The sequence below is a fragment of the Frieseomelitta varia genome, unplaced genomic scaffold, assembly GCF_011392965.1.
Source record: "Frieseomelitta varia isolate USP_RPSP 00005682 unplaced genomic scaffold, Fvar_1.2 scaffold_164, whole genome shotgun sequence".
In the NCBI taxonomy this organism is placed as follows: Eukaryota; Metazoa; Arthropoda; class Insecta; order Hymenoptera; family Apidae; genus Frieseomelitta; species Frieseomelitta varia.
In genome coordinates, this window is record NW_025109350.1 from 424,221 (window position 1) to 446,254 (window position 22,034).

Sequence of the window (22,034 nt, forward strand, 5' to 3'; positions counted from 1 at the left end):
ATTAGATTATCGGAATGTCGAACATTAAAATATCCGAAAAATGAGAGGTTCTGTTACATATTTCAATTTCAACATTTACAATTACTACGTTAATATTATAACTTGAACCTACGAAAGTGATCAGAAAGATTTCGATCGTCAGTATCCAGTCAATCGTGAACCTAAAAGGTTTGTAAGGATGGTATTTTCATACGAATCTCGCGGAGGAAGTGACTCGTTCCTTGGATCATTTTGTTCGCGAAACTCTTGCTCCCAACGCTACTGATCGAGCAAACCTCAACGAAACGGATCGCCTTTATTTTCTCTGTTTTGTCGGCTCCGCTAGGCGCCGCTTGCAAACCAGACCAACGCGCATAAATTACGCCGGTGGTGTACGGTTCACGTTCGCTGGAGAAAAGTATAGCGAGTTGGTACGCGAAAGCAGCTTAGTGGCACACGTCCCACGTGTTACGCGCCACGCTATTTAAAGTTCCTGGACTATCGCCGATTATATAATCGATCATCCCACCAGCTGGTTAGAATTGATCTTTCGCCGAACGTGAAATCGTTTTCGAACGATTCGTTCTTTATCAGAAACGTTCGTCCCGTGTGATTTTTTTTTTTTTTTGACAGATTCTTTTGGAGAATTGTAGCAGCAGCAGCTGCTGCTCGTAATTTGTTCTATTAAATATTTGTTAAATATTCTAATATACTACGATCGACACTTGGATGATCATAATTTATCGTGCGACTGAGATTATCATAATTTTTAAATGAATTTAAATTTGATAATGTAATTTAATGTAGTTGGAATGATTTCATTTCGTAACACGGTTCGTAACGTTATTCAAAGTATTTTTATATCTGAAAATAACTAAGAACGCAGTCTCGTAATTTTGATTTGACGATGTTCGTGAATAGCTAACAACTTGGACAATTCTCCAAGGAATATGTCATCTCGAAATGACAGAGTCTGCAAGAGTAGCATTCGATACTTGAAATGTTTGAAAATTTATCCGAACCGACACCAATAAACTTACGAAAATCTAATCTGTAAACTTACAATTATATATTACTTAAAAAAAAAAAAAAAAAGAAAAACTACCAAAAAGTAGAAAGCAATCCAAACTAAACGCTGGAACTATCATAGAAACGTGTAATAAATCCCATCGATTAATTCCTTGGTGATCAAAGTAGATAACGTCGAAGAAAATAAAACAACACAATTGCACATTATTATTTGGACAAAGAATTGTTATTTAAACGGTTACGTATTATTATTTTCAAAAAGCAAGACTCAAAGCCGGCAAGCAAAACTAAACGCTGGAACTATCATAAAAACGTGTAATAAATCCCATCGATTAATTCTCTGAGAAGTTTTATCAGGAAGATAAAGCAGCACGAAGGAAGGAAACTCGATCGACTTGATCGATAAATGAATGATTCATGTAATTTGACGGTTAGCCTCGCGATTGTCAACCAGGTCATTACCATCCGGTCGGTTGCATATCCCACGCGAGACGGACCACACCTCGAAGAAGAGGGCAACATCCCACGAAGCGTCCGGGGCTCACTTTCACGTGCCCACGCCCGTCATTCATCCGACGATTCAATCAGCCATCCACGGCCTGTCGATCGCCTTTTCATATTCATTCGCTTCTTTCCTCTTTCCTCTTTCTCTCTCTCTCTCTCTCGTTTCTCCTTTTCTCTTCCGTACAAAATCGATGAAATCTAATTTGATATCGCGTCGAGCGCCGGATTCGGTAAGTCGAACGAGGCAGCAGTCCTCATGATCCTTCTTTATGCGCGAAGAGAAGGATTATATTTGCAGGGTGATCCGTTATCGGTCGCCAGTTGTTCATCACGTAGATTACGCAGATTCGTATTCTTCGCGATTTTATAACAGCGAAGAATAAAATAGAAATTTATATTTCTGTGAATTTGGAAATAGGAACTGAATGATAAATTTAGCGAGAGAAGTTAACGAACGGAAGTAGAGTAGCAGCAGTGAAATCTAAATATAAATATAAATATAAATACCTAATATTGTGATAAATATTAATATTTAATACAGGAATCTGGATGGAACGATCTGTATCAGTTATTTGACATTTATGAATACTATTGTATTAGCATAAATGTTATATAAATTATTATATTTATATTTTATTTATAAATATAATATATATTATATATAATATATATTTTATAAAACTAAAATATATATAATATATAATAAAAATATATATTATATATTAAAATAAAATATATATAATATATAATAAAAATATATATTATATATTAAAATAAAATATATATAATATATAATAAAAATATATATTATATATTAAAATAAAATATATATAATATATAATAAAAATATATATTATATATTAAAAATAATATATATTATATATCAGCATAAATATTGTAGTATAGCTTTGGAAATTTGCTTTCCATTCGTTGCCAAAAGCAAACTGCTTGCATCCCGATCGTTGATCCTCAGTTTTTAATCCAAACAAACCAACAAGCAGAACAGAAATCTCCAAATTCTTAAAAAAATAAGAACTTGCCTAATCCTCGATACTTAACTTAATAAGAAGAAGAAAAAAAAAGAAAAAGAAGAAGAGCTGAATAGTCTTCGACCTAATCCGAAGTAACAAGTTTTCCTCTAAAGAAACGATCCAGTTAAAACGATCCGAACAAGCACCGATCCTCCTCGTTTTCCTCGCCTTGTAACAATCACTCGAGCAATCCAATCTTAAAAACTATTAAACTTTAAGCCGCGTTACGACCGCTCGATAAGATTACGAGAGCAACGGAACAACATCCATACACGGGTCTCGTGTGCATCGAGTAATAGCATTCACTGTGTGTCGATGGACGATTGTCCGAGTTCCAGGCAAATTTACGCCTGATGCACTATGTCGACCCTGTCTGGTTATCTCGTGACGGGGAAACACTATTCAACAGTTGTCTACGTGTCTAGGAAATCTAATTGAAATATAATATAATTAGGAAGTATAAAATATAATATAATTAGGAAGTCTAATTGAAATATACAGTTTTGTTTGCAGTATGTGGAATTTTCAAATAACGTGATGATAATATATGAAATCAATTGCAAGCTTCGGTTTGAATTCTCGGGGAGATTGATTCTTAAGTAGTATAGGTCTATTGTTTAGTCTGGCATCGTCAGGGAAAAATGAGACGCATGATTGGCCCCTATTTTTGGTTGAATATCTGACGATCGGCGATTGAAATCCGAGGGAAATTGTAATTGTTAACTTGTTTGAAAAAATTCAGCACCGACGATTGAAATTGCCAAGAAATGTAAAGTGAAACAATTAGTGAAATAAAATGACACAGTTATGAACGGGTACTGCACTTTCGGGTAGATTCTTGTGAATCCTAATTTCGTATTTTCGAAAATATCCTCGAAAGTTTTTGTAGTGGATGTTGCAAAAAGCACGTTGGATATTTTACACGTTTCTCTGTTCTTAATGTTCTGTTTCGAAGTAAACGTTCCGCGAAAGCATAAAAAAATTAATTAATTATTTTCGAGAATTAACTTCGAACTTCAAACTCCGATATATTCATCATGACACTCAAACGGCGTCATTCCTAAAAAGACTTTTCAGCATTCAAATAACTAAATTCTAGTTGCAGTGTTTAAATATCTGATCTCTCGTTTGGATTCTAGTCTTCGGTTGCACGCGCAAGAATAAGTGATCTTCCCTTAAGTGACGGTAGTTCGCGAAACTAAAAATTCTCGCGAATATCGTCTACTAATAGCCGATCGACACTGATAGCCGTACGCGCACAAGCGGACGAGAAGTGGGCAACAGGAAGAACCGTCTCTTCGATAAATGTGAATTTTTGTCGCCGGGATAACCCATTTAACCATACGCGTACAGTGTGGGGACAGGATCGTGCTTTAAGCGACGTCGTTCACGACTGGCCACCTCCGTGACGTGGAGATGAAAAACTTGCCTCTTCGAGCACGCCTGACGCACTGCGATCTCCTGGTGACACGATTCGATCGCCGCGTTTCTCGGTCGGTCCCTCCAACCGGTCCAGCCACGCTTCTTCGTCGCGCGTCTCGCAATCCTCGCGCGAAGATCGATCGGTTCCAACCGACGGAAGAATCGTTAGTGTTTCTTCAGCCTGTCGTAGTGGCTAGGCACTACGAAGAAAGTAGAATGTCGTATCGAGTTAATTGAAGTCTGCGGATTAAAATACCCGGACGTCCTCACGAGGGCGGTTGAATGTATGTATGTACTTGCTTACATTGAGCTGAATAGTTACTAGAACACAGATATACTCTCCTGGATTAATTATAATATAACTTTAATATAATTTAAATTGAATTAAATTTTAATTTTAAATAAATTAATTGTAATATGATTTTATTGAACAATTTTGTTACGTGTGCTTATTTTATAATGATACTTGAAGACAAAATTGATACTTTACGTACGTAGTCTGAATAAATATTTCAAAAAAATATCAAAAAAATAGTACATATATTTGTTGAAGATGTAGATGCAGCAGATTAATGGTCTTTAGGTCTTTATCGAAGGTTTATTTGAGAATAAATACTATACTGTGCAGCAGATTGATAGTCTTTAGGCCTTTATCGAAGGTTTATTTGAGAATAAATACTAGATAAATATCCTTATACACAGAATTATATAATTTAATGGCGTATTGTAATTTTTTTGAAAGAATTATATAATTTGAGGATAAATACTATACTGTGTATAAGGATATTTATCCTTATACACAGAATTATATAATTTAATGGTGTATTGTAATTTTTTTGAAAGAATTATATAATTTGAGGATAAATACTATACTGTGTATAAGGATATTTATCCTTATACACAGAATTATATAATTTAATGGTGTATTGTAATTTTTTTGAAAGAATTATATAATTTGAGGATAAATACTATACTGTGTATAAGGATATTTATCCTTATACATAGAATTATATAATTTAATGGCGTATTGTAATTTTTTTGAAAGAATTATATAATTTGAGGATAAATACTATACTGTGTATAAGGATATTTATCCTTATACACAGAATTATATAATTTAATGGTGTATTGTAATTTTTTTGAAAGAATTATATAATTTGAGGATAAATACTATACTGTGTATAAGGATATTTATCCTTATACACAGAATTATATAATTTAATGGTGTATTGTAATTTTTTTGAAAGAATTATATAATTTGAGGATAAATACTATACTGTGTATAAGGATATTTATCCTTATACACAGAATTATATAATTTAATGGTGTATTGTAATTTTTTTGAAAGAATTATATAATTTGAGGATAAATACTATACTGTGTATAAGGATATTTATCCTTATACATAGAATTATATAATTTAATGGTGTATTGTAATTTTTTGAAAGAATTATATAATTTGAAGATAAATACTATACTGTGTATAAGGATATTTATCCTTATACACAGAATTATATAATTTAATGGTGTATTGTAATTTTTTGAAAGAATTATATAATCTGAGGATAAATACTATACTGCGTATAAGGATATTTATCCTTATACATAGAATTATATAATTTAATGGTGTATTGTAATTTTTTTTTTAATTACACTTGTTTTTAATTATACATTAAAGAAAATAAATTTAAGAAATCTGATTAAACAGATTGAAATTATGTTAAAGAAGATTGAAATTGCATCACTTAAGAATGATTAAACGGCTTTTGAATATGTGAATACGTTTACGCAACGAAAGTGGGTAGAATTGAGAAATGTAAAATATTTTTCGCATTCTTATGCAAAAATTGGCATCGATAATCAAGTTATTTGTAACTTTAACTCGAATCTCTTGGAACGCATCTTCTTTCTTTTATTTATTTATTTATTATTTTTTTATTTTTTTATTTATTTATTAACGGCTACAGTAATTGTAAATAGTTTGACGAAGCATAGAATCATCGCAACTAATCAATTTAATTAAACGAATTTTTTAACAAAGTAAAAGATAAATTATTTATTTGAAAGAACGAACGTTTTCTTCTGCTTCTAAACATAGAAACCCAACTGTAGTTTGTTCATCGCGATACATTACTCTTTCGATACCTTCTTTTTATGTCGAGCTAATTGCAACAGTAAAATAAAAACCACAATAACATGGTATTAGCTTGCAATGAATACGTAAACATCCGATGAATTGCAACTCTAACTATGCTTTCTCAGAGACGCAAAAGAACTAGTTTTACATTTAATGTAAATCTTCAACATTATTTAAACATCTTGATCTTTAACATCGATTACTCTACTTAATTTTATTTTTCTTTTATTTTCTATTCGTTCTGGTATTTATTAACATTTCGAAAGTTCTGAACAGTTTGAACTTTTTCAATCGAGGACTTTCTAAATTTTCAAACGTTGAATTCTCAAGGCTACAGATTTCCCAAATTTCTGAATTTCGTGTCTTCAAGTTCCCGAAATTTTTAACCTCTAGGTCCTCGAATTCTTAACTGAATCCTGAGATTTTTCAAATCGTGGATTTTCCAAATTTTCGCATCTTCGAAACTCCCAGATTTTTTTGATTTTCAAAATCTCGTGATCTCTAATGTCCAAATCCCGTCGATTCTCAATGTTCTCAACCATCGTATCTCTCCAAAATTTCGAAATCATTCGGATCTCCGAATCCTTAAACATCTTTAAATCTTTAAATCTTCCAAATGCTCACGTGGCGTCGAATTTCCGAATATTCTGCACATTGGGATTCCACAACGAGAAGATTTTCGCAACGTATTACGAGCTAATCACTCCGACGATCCTGGTAGCCGTGATATCAATTCGTTTCGCTTTCGCTGTATGTACGATTCCCAAGCAGATAATGATCACGTTCAAAGCATATACCTCGAATAGGCAACACCTGTTCGACACTTCACCAACGTAGATCCATTCACCAACGTCCATGGCCTATCGGAGAGAACCCGTGTTTCGAAACCACGATCGAGGCAAAATAAAAAATAGAAAAAACGAGTAAGAACAAGCAAATCACGTTACAGCGCGGCTAAAACGCGTGCACGCGTTTAATCAATCAATTGCCAGCGTGCAAATGATTCCGACGTGCGCAAAAGTCTGTTGTAATCGTTCTCCTCTGTTCCCTGCCAGTAAATTCTGCTGGAAGAAATTCTGCTGCAGCCGGGAGTAACACATCAGTCCGACGTCGAAAGAATTATTCCAATTGAACGCATCAACTCCCTGCTTCGTTTCATCTAATAAAGTTCGTTTCAGCCCGGGACGACTGACAATTAATCGCTCGGACGAAGATTTTCTGGCATCGTCCATCGAAGCGGGACTTAGGCGGCAACTCGTGCTCCTTTTTTCTCTCCGTTTCTTTCTTTCTGTTCAACGCACACGGCTTGTCCAGGCTGTCCCTCGCAATGAATCATTGCGGAGCAGTTTACCAGAGTCAGTTTATCCCGCGGTGAACCGGCAAACGACGCAAGGAGAGGAGACGAGGATTAGTTTGAGTCGGTTTAGTGTCAACTTAAATGAATAGGTTTGAAATTGCTTAATTGGGATGTCGAATGTTTGATAGGCGAGAGAGTGGTTTTGTTTTCTTTTTTTTTCTTTTTTCTGTTTTGTGGAATATTTGTTTATTTATTTAGTCTTTCTTTCCGTTTGCTTTTTCAACCTTCAAATCTCTAAATCTTCGAGATTTCGAATTTTCAATTTTGTTTTGCTGTCAGACTGTCCATATTTTTAAACTAGAGAATCCTCGAAATTTTAAACCTTCGAATTCTCAGTTTTGTGTCTCCACAGTTCTAAAGTCTCAAGTTTCCAAATNTGAATCCAAGTTTTCCAAAAGTTCAGACTGTCCATATTTTTAAACTAGGGAATCCTCGAAATTTTAAACCTTCGAATTCTCAGTTTTGTGTCTCCACAGTTCTAAAGTCTCAAGTTTCCAAGTCTGAATCCAAATTTTCCAAAAGTTCAGACTGTCCATATTTTTAAACTAGAGAATCCTCGAAATTTTAAACCTTCGAATTCTCAGTTTTGTGTCTCCACAGTTCTAAAGTCTCAAGTTTCCAAATATGAATCCAAGTTTTCCAAAAGTTCAGACTGTCCATATTTTTAAACTAGGGAATCCTCGAAATTTTAAACCTTCAAATTCTCAGTTTTGTGTCTCCACAGTTCTAAAGTCTCAAGTTTCCAAATCTGAATCCAAGTTTCCCAAAAGTTAGAAATTTTCCAGCTTATTAACTCTCGAGTTCGCGGATCGTCAAAGATCTTCCATTTCCTTCAAACGTTCCGAGCCTTCGAACTTTCGAATCTCTACATCTCCGAACCTCGAAACATTCGAAACATTTCAAACTTCTCAAGTCCTCCAACTTTCGACTTCAAACGTTTTAAATCCTTCAACTTTCGAACATACATCAAATCTCCAAATCTCCCTTTCACTTCTCAAATTGCCATCCCTCGGCAACTTCTAAGCGCCGAGCCTCCTGGATCGTGAGCTATTCGAAAAATTCGAAATCTACGACCTACGATCAACGATCAATGTCCCGTAGACAAACGACGCGCGTAACAATGGTGAAAGTAGCGTAACAGAAGTTACGAAGTACGAGCTCACACGCGGCACCGACATCGTATCAGAGTTATTTGCTCGCGTGTCAACCGGAACACGAAGAGGAGAGAAAAAAAAAAAAGGAGAGGTAGTGGAACGTCGAGTAAGTAGCGCGTGATTAAAAAATCAACGAAACGGACGATAAGGTTGACGCGTTTTATCAACCGTCCCACGGATTTCGTTCTCCACTGGAGGAGATTGGACGATGCACGAAGAAGATTCGAGACACGATACTAATTAAGGGTCCACAATGTCTCGCATTGTTTATGCACGGTTGTATCCTCGTCGTTTTGCTCGTGTCTCGTCTCGTCTCCTGGTACTCTTCTTTCGCATCGAGCCTCGCCCTTTCCTTCCCTCGTCGAGAATTAAATCGAAGAAAAAAGAAAAGAAATTATAATTGAACATATTAAATTTCTTAAAATAATAAAATCAAATAAATAAATTATTATTATTAAATAAATTAGACAAATTAATTCGATCATAAAACATTAAATTTAAAAATTTTATTTTTCGATGACCAAATTCATAATTTATACTATATTATAATTAATAACAATAATCCTGAAACTCTTTCACATACTGTAAATATTAAAAAATATAAAAAATAATCATAATCTATATGTATACATAATTATATATAAAATAAAAATTATATGTAAGAATTCTAATTAAAAACTAAACTAATAACTTAAATAATAACTAAAAATTAAAAGCTAAAATTATAAACTAATTAATTAATTATTAACTAACCTAATTAATAAATTATTAACTAAAACTTAAAAACTAAAATTATAATTAAAAATAATAACTTTTAATTAACATAATCAAAAAAAAAGATAAAATAAAATGAAATAAATTCTTTAATTTACAATCGGTGTGCTCGCCTTTGGGAAACTCGCCATTATTTCGGCATTGCTCAACGATCGAAATATTGCTGCTTTTGTTGTAGCTGGGAAAATGTGAAATTCATTTAATTGTAATTTACTCTTCAGCAATGCTAATGTATCGGTGATTCGTGAGTTATAGTTCTTTTTTTCTTCTCTGAGTTCTAGAAGTTGATGTCGGGAATTTCGGAACTTAATTTAATTAAAAAAATTAAATTTAAGTTAATTTGAATACTTGGGGGAGTCAGAGTTTAAACTTTTGAATGTAGGATAATTGCAGTCTGTTTGAATTTATTTTTAAAATTCTTCTTACTTCTAAAGTTTCACTAATAATGTTACTGTCATTCGTATTCGTTAATAATGTTACTAAACATGTTTCCAGTGAATTAATACGTTTGTAAAATAAGAAGGAAAAAAACACCAGACGCTTGAATAACTGGGAATTAATTGTAAAATAAGAAAAAAGAAACACCAGATGCTTGAATAACTAAAATGAATAAATAAAAATTGATGCTGGGAATGTCTCGAGAAAGTGGTTTTCGAAATTCTCGCGATTTATATTGATTTATCATTGGCTAAACAGACAGTTCTTGACTAGCAATTTATAAACTGTTATCGCGTTTAGAAAGTTGAGAGAAGCGACGAGGAACAGGGATTTGCATGATGCACAGTCTTAATATACTGACGATCGTCGAACGTCATCGTAACGAGGCCATAAATCAGAAATCTTTCGATTTTTCTTTCCCCCGTTTTTGGTTAATTATTCGACGCGCTTGCACATCGTTCCTTTTGATCTCTTTGACACCAATGAATAAATTAAACGAAGAAGAATACGCAGAATTTAATGCGACAACTTCGTTTGTTTATTTATTCTCAGAATAGATTGCTTAATTTATATAATAAATGATAGAATGTTACAATCCCGATGTGTTTAATAAAAAATGTCACTTTTTTTTCACAGGTCTCGCGAATCTACAAAGATCAATCAATCGGAAATCCCATAAGCATTTCGGTGATGAATATCGTGCCGATAGACAAGATATTTGGTGTTAGACGCACCAGGAGCGAAGGAATCGCTGCAGCTGACATGTTGAACAAGTTCTGTCGATGGCAACAAAACAACAATCCCAGCGAATCATCGCCAGGACATTATGATACTGCTCTTCTTTTAACCAGGTATTTGTTACAACTGTAATTTCTTTCAAATCTGAGAAATGATATGATTAAAAAATATTTCATTAGCTTCATCAGGATAGCCAGATATCTCTACTGTTAGAGTTATTATGTAGCTACATTGTAAATCGTCAATCGTGATTTTCTAATGTAGAAGAAAAATGAAATTTCAACTTTGATTTCTTTTCGTTACCTTCGTCGCCTTTACGATTCTCATAATCGTGAAGTTTGAAAAAAGCAAAGTCGCGAAAAGTAATTTCGAACAATACCAAATGAAACGAAACTTTTACAGGGAAAATCTGTGTCACAGTTCCGACGAAACGAGCTGCGACACGTTGGGCCTGGCTGAGCTGGGACGAATGTGTATGCCAGGATCCTCTTGTGCCATTGTTCAAGACAATGGTCTGGCTGCTGCATTCACAATCGCTCATGAGATTGGTCATGTGTGAGTAAAATTATTCCAAACATATCGAGTCTTTATCGACATATAAGTGATAATTCCCAATTATCGTCAATTTTTTCTCACTGTTAAACCAATTACTCTTAAATCCACGCGTTTAATTTCTAAATGAAATACATACAAGAAGTTTAGATATAAGTAATATTTAGATAACAGTATTGAATTAAAAAAAAATTTTTTTTTCTGTGATTTATTACGTTGCTCCCTTATAATTTATTTTCTATTATTTATTACTATTATATTTATTCTATATTCTCTATTTATATTATATTTATTCTATATTCTGTATTATATTTATGTTATATAAATTGTATTGTACATTATATTATATCGTATTCTATATATATATATATATATATATATATATATATATTTTATTATAAAGAGAATATTTAAACAACTGCACCGAATAAAACACCCAATCTGAATTTTAGGCTGAGCATGCCCCACGACGACGACGTAAAGTGTTCAGCTTTCAGAAATCGTTCTGGTGTGCACAACATAATGTCAAGAATGCTGGATGACAATACCTTCCCGTGGGAATGGTCAAAATGTTCCCGACACTACGTCACCGAGTTCCTTGAGTGAGTCATTACCTTAATGAACCACTAAACTTGGTTCCCAAAAGTGTGACACCGACAGATTGGCCCTTGAATATCTCTTAGGTCATCATTAGTCTCATTGGATTTACTTTTTCTAAAAAGCATATGTCTTTGGCTGACACACAGGAATATTCGACCAAGAAGATTTGACATATTTTGCAATAAAAATTCAAGCTGGACAATTTTCTTAATGAGATTTAAATCAAAAGTTTTATATATATAATTATTAATTCGTTATCTTCTTACTTGTTGCTACAAATAATTTTCAATGAAGGTTTATAAAGATTACTCTAAAGATTTGGAGTATTAATTATTATATTGTAATTTTAAACAATGATACTGTTGAATTATCAGATAACAAGTTGTGCATGACACAGATTTCACTCTAAAGTAAAGAATTTATAAAGTTTGCTTCTAATATTTCATTCATTTTCTAAACAAAATTATTTCGATTATCCAAGGTGTTTTATTGATGTTAATATTAATAATTTCTGACTTGTGAGTGATAAAACTTATGAATAACCAACGACCATCAATAGTCCTGAATAAAAAAATCTCTCTATCCAAAAATCAACAAATCAATAAAAAACTTTCAACTGAAAGATAACTTCTTCAAAGATTTTCACGCGCCACTGTATCTTCTTCATCGTTGAAATCATTTGCACCGCATCTAAATCTTCAAAAACACTTCACGTTTGTTTAAATGAAACCTCCGAAATATCAGATCGACTAATCAAAGGGTTTCCCATTGCCACGAGGCACAAAATACCGCGTTGTCGGCGTTTGAAGTATTTTTGCTTGAAACCGAGCTAAAGCTCTCTTTCTCATTCTCTCTCTAGCCGAATTTGCGCCCAACATTCCCGTTGGAAACAGTTCTAAATCCGAATCGATCAGGTCAAGAGCCGGTGCCGCGAGTTTTTCTGCGAACAGCCTGAAGAAGACGGCTCCTCGCCTTAGGAATCCGGTTTCGCTGCATTTCTGAACGTCTCGGTGCGCAACACCGAGCGCGTCTCCTTCGTTTCCGACAAAAATTCGGCCCGCGAATGATGCACGAGGATCCTCCTCTTACGCAAGCCTCTGTCAAACTTGGTTCAATGTTGTTTCAAGGGCCGGAAACGGAAACTGTCTGCTGGACAGGCCGGATAACATAATGCTGCGAGATGACCCGAGCAGACTTCCCGGCGAGGATTACACGGTGAACAAGCAGTGCGAGCTGGTATTTGGCAACGGGTCCAGGATCTGCTCTCACATGGTGGGTGATGGTAAGTCACACATTTTTGTATGTATATATTATTTAATATCACCGGCGAAATTAATCAAGTGTAGACAGATAATTGAAGCTCTTTCAAAAGTTAATAAGTGTAACAACTGTGTTGGAAATAGCGGAGAAATTCGACAATGTAAGCACCGGTGAAATCGATGAACTGGGCTGAAAGAACGAAATGAACGCGTGATTGACTGAAAATGATTCTATTGTTTAAGGATGCTTATAGTTGCTCAATGATAATGATTAAACGGTTTTTGAACATGTAGATACGTTTTATGCAACATCGTGTTGCTTGAAACAATAACGCAGCAAACGTACTGCTTAAGAATTGAGATAAACTGAGCGGTTGGTTGGTTATCGGCCAGGCAGTGTGCAGGAGACTGTGGTGCACCACACCGAACGGAGACCATTACGATCAGTGTCGTACCCAGCACATGCCGTGGGCTGATGGAACCGCATGCGACCGAGACAAATGGTGTCATCGAGGCGAATGCGTCTCCCGTAGAAATCTCAAGCCAGTGGATGGCCAATGGGGCGAGTGGGGACAATATGGGAAGTGTTCAAGAACCTGCGGCGGTGGTATCAAGAAAAGGTTCCGCGAATGCAATAACCCACCTCCGCAGAACAACGGCCGTTACTGTATCGGTGATCGAGTCAAATATCGCAGCTGTGGCACCAAGGAATGTCCGCCGGGAAGCCCTGATTTCAGGTAGTTGTTGTTCGAGTTGAATTGCTTGAATTCAAATCAGTCTCGAAACGGTTATTTATGAATACATTATACAACGTCGAAGTTGTACATGATTGTACATGAATTTGAAAATTTTATTAAAATTGTAATGAAACCTGATTGGTCTTATCCTGTTTTCCTGCTTTTTCTATAATTAATTTCTTTCTAATTCCTATCCCTTTATCTAATCCGCCATATTCTAATCGGCATATTCTCCACAGGGAACTACAGTGCTCGCACTTCGACAACAACAACATGAGAATACCGAACCTGACAGAGGATGTTAAATGGCACGCCAAATATTCGCGAAGTAAGTGCAGAAACTAAAAGAATATCCGTGCAAATTTATATTTTTTGGCCATTTAGAGACCAATAGAACATGTGAAAGTAGTAGTAGTTTCTCTTCAAAATTTCACGGCTATACAAAATCTGAAGATCTGTGCAGAAAACCAAAGGGGACTTTACCAATCCTCTAAGGGTGAACTATGAATTAGTGATAGATTTAAACGTGAGATACCGCTTGGTCCACGCTTGTCCATCCATCAACCTCGACGCATCACGATTTTCTGTTCATTCCTCCTGTTTCAGTATCGCCTCAGGACCGTTGTAAATTGTACTGCCAAGTGGAAAGCAATCAGTATTACATGCTGGCGGAAAAAGTGGTCGACGGAACACCATGCGGCCGTGATACCTTTCACATATGCGTGAACGGCCACTGTAAACCAGCGGGATGCGATCACGTTTTAAACTCGACGGTGGAACTCGATATCTGCGGCGTATGCGGGGGCGACAATTCCACCTGCCAGTGGATCACCGGCTCTTACAACTCCACCCAGTACGGCTATACCAGAGTCGCCAAGATCCCAGCGGGTAGCAACAACATTGACATCAGGCAGCACGCTTGGAAGGACATGGTAGACGACAGCAATTACCTCGGTACTTGATTCCTACATTCCTTTCAGTTTTCCAATGAACGCGATCCTCTCTGCTTCGGGAGAAGCCTTTAAGCTCGTTGGATCAAAGTTAAAAAAAAAATTACTTATCACTTCTTGTGAAAATTGTCTAAGATAATTGGATGATGGTTTTGTTTTGTTGTGTTTGCTAAGACATCTTTACATCTTTCTTATATTTATAGAGTGGTTTATTATATACGCCATGACGAAGTAAACGAGTTCTTTTCAAATTGGCAAATCTGTCCGATTCGCTGTGAGAATTTTTGTTTCTCCGGAATGCTTGATAAAAATATAAGATTGTAAAACAATTTTCACATATTATAAGTATACATAACAAAATAATTGATTTCCTTGTACAGTCAGAATGTCTTGACAAACATTGAAATAAACACCTAATTATCTTCTACAGTCTTTGGAATCATTTTGTGATTGTTTTGGAGAATTTCTGATCTTTATTGTTCATCGTTGAATTGTAACATTGATTTATTTCAGCTTTACGACTTGGTGAAAACGGGAAATACATACTAAATGGGAACTTCAGGGTGATGACCCAAAGGGTGATCGTCGAAAATGGCGTCACTATCGAGTACAGTGGACCTGAATCAGTTGTGGAACGTCTGAATACCTCCAGACCAATTGAAACTGACTTAATTCTGGAGGTAAATATATCGTTGAACACTTTCAATGATATATTTATAAATAACTAAATATATTAACAATTGTGTGTCATTGCTGATAATAATTAATTATTTACTTAATTATTTAAATAAATAATTAATCGTTATTATTAATTAATCGATTGATAATATAATGTTAACTTAATTGTATTTATTTACATAACGTGATCTTTCAGGTACTGTCAGTAACGGAATCAAATCCGCCTCAAATCAGTTATGAATACACAGTACCAAGAGACATTTTAGAGAGCTACAAATGGAAATTAAGTAATTGGTCGAACTGCAGCCTCATCTGTCAAGGTATGAAGTATCGTAAGGCTGAGTGTAGAAGTATCGAGTACGAAGAGGTCGTCGCCGATGATTATTGTCGCGAGTCGGAAAGGCCGCGGGAAGAGAGTCAAATGTGCAATAATTATTGTATATTAGAGTAAGTAATCGCATGATTTTCATTTTTATTTTATTTAATGTAGATATTATTAAATATTAAAATTTAGAAAGAAGAGATCGCAAAAGTCAAGATTAATTATTGCACTGAATATTCATATTCTATTTTTTAAACAGCGAATAGAGATTAGGAGATAAATTTGTTAAATGTTAAAATTAATCTACTCTTATTTTAGATTAATCTATTTTCTTTAATTAATCTATCACTATCTACTCATCACCAAAAATCTATACGAATAAGAAGAATCTCATTTTGGTTGAACAATTCCAGATGGAATATCACTGAAATCTCTGAATGCTCGAACCACTGTGGTCCAGGAACTCGCATGGTCACTTCTAGATGTATACAAAGGCTATTGAACTCGAATCATCCACCTCGTCCAATTCCAGCGCAACTGTGCGCTCATCTTGAACGACCAAACGATACGATACCTTGCATCGGCCCGTGTGAGGATGCCCACTGGCATTATGGAAAATGGAGCGCTTGCAACACCACATGCAGAGGTGGAATTCAATATAGGACAGCTATCTGCGTAGACTCGAATCGGAGACAGATTTCTGAAGAGAATTGTATGGGACAGAAGAAAGATTTGGAAAGGACATGTGGAAACGAAGAATGTCCCAAATGGGAATTCAAGAACTGGAGTCATGTAATTATTCATCTGAATTCTCTTGACTTATTTAATGTCTAATCTGTTTATTGATAGATAAAAAATTTGATAGATAAAAAATTGACTAAATAGAAAATGTGACTGAAAAAAATATTAAACAAATTCTTGGTACACCGTTTTGTAAACACAATGTTGAATTGATACAACATTGATCCTGTATGGATCAAACGATTTCGCAGTTAAGTTACTTTGTTGTTTTTTTTTCTCTTTTTACAATAGTGCTCGGTAACATGTGGTATAGGGAAGAGACACAGACGTTTTGTGTGTCAGATACAGAACCGCGTTGTTTTAAACAGTTACTGCGGTGATACCCCTCCTGTTGATACTGAGGTTTGCAATCCCGGCCCTTGTGAACAGTGGCACACTGGTGATTGGAGCCCGGTACGTAATCTAAATCGAAAACAATTAAATTAAAATTAAATTTAAAAAACCTGGAAATTTACATTAATATAATATTAATATAATTAATATAATTAAGACAAATGCTTGAAAATTTTTCTTTGTTCAGTGTTCAGTTACATGTGGTGAAGGCACAAAGCGAAGAAAAGTTATATGCAAAGCGGTTGATGGAATAATCAGTGACAAATGTTCCTCGTCCAATAAACCAGACAATACTACTGTCTGTGAGCTAAAGCCTTGTCCAGTGGTACATTTGATCTTCTATTAATTTTTCATTCTTATTCTTTCTTATTATTCATTATTTCATTTGTAAAATTATGTTTTATGCAGATAAACAAAACGCCAATCAAATATTCCTCTGATCCACCATATGAAATTCCTTCTCAGCAAGATAATGAAATTCATGACATAATCTTCCGTTATGGATATAAATGGCATGTTCAAACACAGGAAATGGTATTCATGCAATTATGATATCTTTATTCAATTTTAGATAATTACCACAGTTATGTGGCAAATGAGTTTTTACTTGTATTTGCTCGTATTTTAGTGCTCCAGACCATGCATCAAAGGTTATAGGAACGTAAGGGTAAAATGTGTTTCCATTGAAACAGGAATCATTGCACCTGATAATTACTGTGATAATGAGAAGAAACCACATACTGAGATTCCTTGTAATCATTATCGCTGCCCAAGGTGGATTTATAGTGAATGGACCCAGGTTAGTCCAAAAGTAATTCACATAAAATGACAACGATATAAATAGATATTCCATCATTTTATTTCTGATATTTATTTTTATTAGAAATTATACAATTATATAAATTAATAATTAAACTGCCTAAAAGAAATGTTAATGTTAAATTTAATTTACTTATAGAAAGGTAAATTATAAATTGATTACATTTTCTTTCTCTGATTAGAAAGATACAAAATAATAATTATAGTAAATAAATTGTTTGACATCGATGTAACAATGATGATAAAATATAACGGTATAACAAAGAAAATACGATCTTGTTGATAGTAATTATTAATTTATGAATTCAGTGCAACGTAGAATGCGGACTAGGACACCAATATCGACAAGTACGCTGTCAAAGTCCACGTGGTGAAATTTTACCAGACGAGAATTGCCATGACATGGAAAAATCGGAAATAGTGAAAACATGCCGGAAGAAGCCGTGTAATATTCCCACAGACCGAAAGAATCGAATGGAAACAAATATTCTGCGCAGATGGAAACCTTCAGACTGGAGTACCGTGAGTATTGTCTTCTTTTCTTTTGTATTTTGTATTTTCTTCGATGTCGCTTCTTTTTTGAAATCCTTGCAAAATAAAAATACACAGGCCTATAATATTTCACTTATAATCTTGATCTTACTTGGTGTCTAATGCTATTTTTACACGAAAATATTATTTATAATAAAAAGAGAGTCTTTTTAATTGTTACATAAATCACAAATCGGTTATACAAGGAAGGTAAAGTAATTAAATGTCGTTTGTCGATGTTGTGACCCTTCAATTTCATCGTTATTTATTAAATTTAAACTGTTCACGTTTTGCACTACTATAGTATGCGAATCACTAATACAATACGCAATATCAGAACCAAAAACACTGAAAGGACATTAAATAAAAGAGACAAACCTTATATCGTTTAATATCATTTATCTAACTTTTAACATATCCTAGAATAATTACACTTAATAAGAGAAGAACATCAGTCATTAATAAACCATGATGTCTGTTATAAAAAAACATGACACAACAAAAGTATTAATAATCCTCGAATACTGGCGTTATGAAACTTAGTAATACAAATTTGAAAAATAATGTCGAATTGGCTTCTCGTTTTCGAAATCTCTCCCGTTTCATTACTCTTAATAAGTCTCAATTAAAATAGAACTTATCGAACTAGCCAAGGAATAAGTTCCAATTGTTATTTCGCAATTTTGTTATGAACTCTCGACTCTTTTGCATTAGTATTCGTACACGTACAAGTTTCAATTTGAATAGAAAAACACCATGCTTGTCGAAATAAACGTCGAAAGTGTAAGCGTCAAGAGCCGAAAGGAGTTGTTAAGAAGTTTCCGTCGCATCGTTTGGATCGAACGAAAATGTTTTGCAGTGTTCGAAATCGTGTGGTACCGGACATCAAAGGCGAAAAGTGGAGTGCACAATGAGGAGAGGAAACCACGGGCCGGAAATGACTGTAAAGGACGAGCAGTGCTCGAAGCTTGGCCTGAGAAAGCCGAAAACGCAGAGGCCCTGCCGACGTATTGCCTGCAACTTTATTTGGCAAGAGGGACCTTGGTCTGAGGTACCTTCATACCTCGCCATTATCTTCTATCGATCACGTCTTACGCCACTGCCTGTCTCTTGTTCATTTCGATTCGGTTTCGGTTTTTTAGTTTTTACTTTAATTCGATTCCTGCGACTTGAGCTTACCGATGAATTTCATGAATGAATTTCAAGAATGAAGATTAGAAAGAATTCAATAAAATTAAATAATTAAAAGTCAAATTTCATTAAATGTGAAAATAAGAAAGGAAATATATATTTAATGGAACGGAGTTTCATTAGGAAATAAGTATTTTTTAAATGTTTAAAAATTGATTCTAAGAAACAAAATTTTACATATTGAAACTCATGACATTAAAGTGAAATTACGAAATTATTACAATAAAGTTACAATTAAATTACAATTTTGTTTCAATTTTGATTCAATCAATGTACGATGTCTTAAGTAATTAAGCAGATAATTCTTAGATATGAAATACTTTTATTTGCTACTATACCATATTACTTCTTAGATACGAAATACTTCAGAATAGAAGTACAAAATAATTTTGTATCGAAAATATTATTTTCATTAGTAAGCTCGATTTCGTATATGGAAATTGTTTGGAGAAAAATACTCACTAGAAAGTCGTATTCTATCGTGTGGCTTATAGCCGTATAACTTTGATCGAATGAGATCTCGATATGTTTTCATATATCATAAAAATATTAATTCAATAGATAATCCAATAACTCAATAACCCAAAAGTTCATATTACTTTAACATGTCACAATAATCTCCATATTCATTTTTATTTCATTTCGTCCCTCTTCAATTCATAAATACCAAAAAAAATTCCAAGATCAATAATTGGAGTAGAGAAATTTATTCCATTGGATTCTATACGAGCACTCTAATAATTCATCTTATTAACACTAATAATATTGTATTAATCCAGGGTTGATTTATACTTGCACATTTGATCGTTGGAACGAGCATGCGAGTTGTATGATTTTTTTCTTGAAATATATGTGCATTATTCTTGTTGATTCAGCACGCGGTGATCATCGACACGAGATATTGATGTCTTTATTTCTTATCTTTATATCACTGCATTTCCCTAAAACCTCTTTATTCTGTAACAACGTTTATCGGCTTATCTAATATATATATCTTCAAGTGATATATATATAAAGCACTGTGGATTCCGGGACGATTATTCCACTGAAACCACATAACTTATTGCAGGAAAAATTAATCATCGCATTTTTGTATATACAGGATGTTAAATAAAAAAAAGAAAAGAAAACAATTTGGGAAAATGTAAATTTTGTAAAGTAACGTTGCGCATGTACATTACCGTTCAAATGTACGAAAACACTTATTAGAATAAAATTAATTTTTCCAATTATTCAAGATATGCACTTATGATATCCTATATTTTTTTTTTATACATTCTCTCCCAGTTTGTTTGAACTTAGCAATATATGTAAACGATCTCAATGATTGTATGCCAACACTCTGTTGTAACTATTATTAATTTTAATTTTACAATGTATTTTAATATGGTTGAAAATGATAAGTGTTTTCCTACTTGAATATACGTATTATGTATATTTTCGTCACTAACAATAATTGTCCATGTTAATCATAAAAATTATGAAAACAGCAAACATAAAGAACAAATGTTAATATATTACAATATTATTATATTATATAACAAGAAATTTTATATTAATGTACAGAACTTTTAAATGTCAATATCAATATGTATATACCTATACATTTCGTACATCATTATAAATCTACATGTGCTATAACATTCAGTGCATGAAACCTCTGTACATTATCACGCTTTCTACGAATATTCTCAAGAAATATTCTAACACATTCATGTCAATGATATTAAGAGATATTGCAATGAATCTTGAAAGAACTTGAGAGAATATTATTCTTATCAGGAAAATAAAGATAATCGTTGTGTAACGTGTTTAACAAACATTAAGAAAATATTGTAGATAAGTAAAGAAATACTTTAATTTTTCGTACTAACATTGATCGATGTGTTTCAAGTGTTCGAAAAAATGTGGCGAAGGAATTCAACGGCGATTAGTGACTTGTCACCGTGTCAATCGTTATGGATTGATCGATCATATGCCCAGTGATAAATGTCCGATGGATCAGAAGCCTAAATCTCAACAGTCTTGCAAATTACGAGAATGCGACGATAAATATTACTGGCGTGCTGATCCATGGAAGAAGGTGAGCGTAATTTAAATAAAGAAGACAAAACGATTAAAAAATTAATTTTACAATACATTTTAACTCTAGAGTATTCGATTTCTTGCCCGAGTAAATTTACTATGATATATTTGGTGAACGAAACAATGAAAGTTTCAATGAAAAGGAAGAAACTTGTTTGTCTCTTTAATATCGATTATTATTTATTTATACTACGATAGAAACGCCACGAACGACTTTTACATTTCGAATAACAGAGAAATTTCAATTACAGTGCAGTCACACTTGTGGCACGAAGGGTCGCAAAACACGAAGACTGTACTGCGTGACCTTAGGCGGTAAGAAAGTAAACCGTTTCTACTGTTCTAAAAAGTTCAAACCGCCCCGAAGGGAAAAATGCAATGAAAGAAAATGTTACGCGATGTCCTGCTACGAGGCGAAAACCTACTTCAATGCTACCAAGGATGGCGAGTATACTTTAGTCATGGCTGGAAGAAACATGTCGATTTACTGCCATGGAATGTCGACTTCTCAACCAAAGGAATATTTAACACTGCCAGCTGGTCCCGAAGAGAATTACGCGGAAATAAATGATCAAAGGTCTGCACAAAAGAAAATAAGAATCACCATCGTTAA

General features: G+C 34.0%; 1 protein-coding gene across 7 annotated transcripts in view; it reads left to right on the forward strand.

Annotated features, from left to right (window-relative positions):
* Positions 1 to 22,034, forward strand: part of LOC122538462 (A disintegrin and metalloproteinase with thrombospondin motifs gon-1-like) — a 188,403-nt gene that overhangs the window by 162,538 nt on the left and 3,831 nt on the right. For 4 of the 7 annotated variants that reach the window (XR_006308856.1, XM_043672547.1, XM_043672549.1 and 1 more), the window contains exons 9-26: positions 10,462 to 10,676; positions 10,966 to 11,118; positions 11,568 to 11,717; positions 12,843 to 12,997; positions 13,372 to 13,711; positions 13,951 to 14,039; positions 14,318 to 14,665; positions 15,175 to 15,341; positions 15,536 to 15,786; positions 16,075 to 16,453; positions 16,694 to 16,855; positions 16,983 to 17,120; positions 17,204 to 17,329; positions 17,424 to 17,594; positions 17,924 to 18,136; positions 19,005 to 19,196; positions 21,231 to 21,419; positions 21,673 to 21,998. Coding sequence is in view for 6 of the 7 variants with exons in the window: in XM_043672547.1 (XP_043528482.1) it covers positions 10,462 to 10,676; positions 10,966 to 11,118; positions 11,568 to 11,717; positions 12,843 to 12,997; positions 13,372 to 13,711; positions 13,951 to 14,039; positions 14,318 to 14,665; positions 15,175 to 15,341; positions 15,536 to 15,786; positions 16,075 to 16,453; positions 16,694 to 16,855; positions 16,983 to 17,120; positions 17,204 to 17,329; positions 17,424 to 17,594; positions 17,924 to 18,136; positions 19,005 to 19,196; positions 21,231 to 21,419; positions 21,673 to 21,998 (3,764 nt within the window). In the remaining variant the exon portion in view is untranslated. The remainder of the gene's footprint in view (positions 1 to 10,461; positions 10,677 to 10,965; positions 11,119 to 11,567; positions 11,718 to 12,842; positions 12,998 to 13,371; positions 13,712 to 13,950; positions 14,040 to 14,317; positions 14,666 to 15,174; positions 15,342 to 15,535; positions 15,787 to 16,074; positions 16,454 to 16,693; positions 16,856 to 16,982; positions 17,121 to 17,203; positions 17,330 to 17,423; positions 17,595 to 17,923; positions 18,137 to 19,004; positions 19,197 to 21,230; positions 21,420 to 21,672; positions 21,999 to 22,034) is intronic. The other 3 variants (XM_043672550.1, XM_043672551.1, XM_043672552.1) reach the window with 3 other exon arrangements.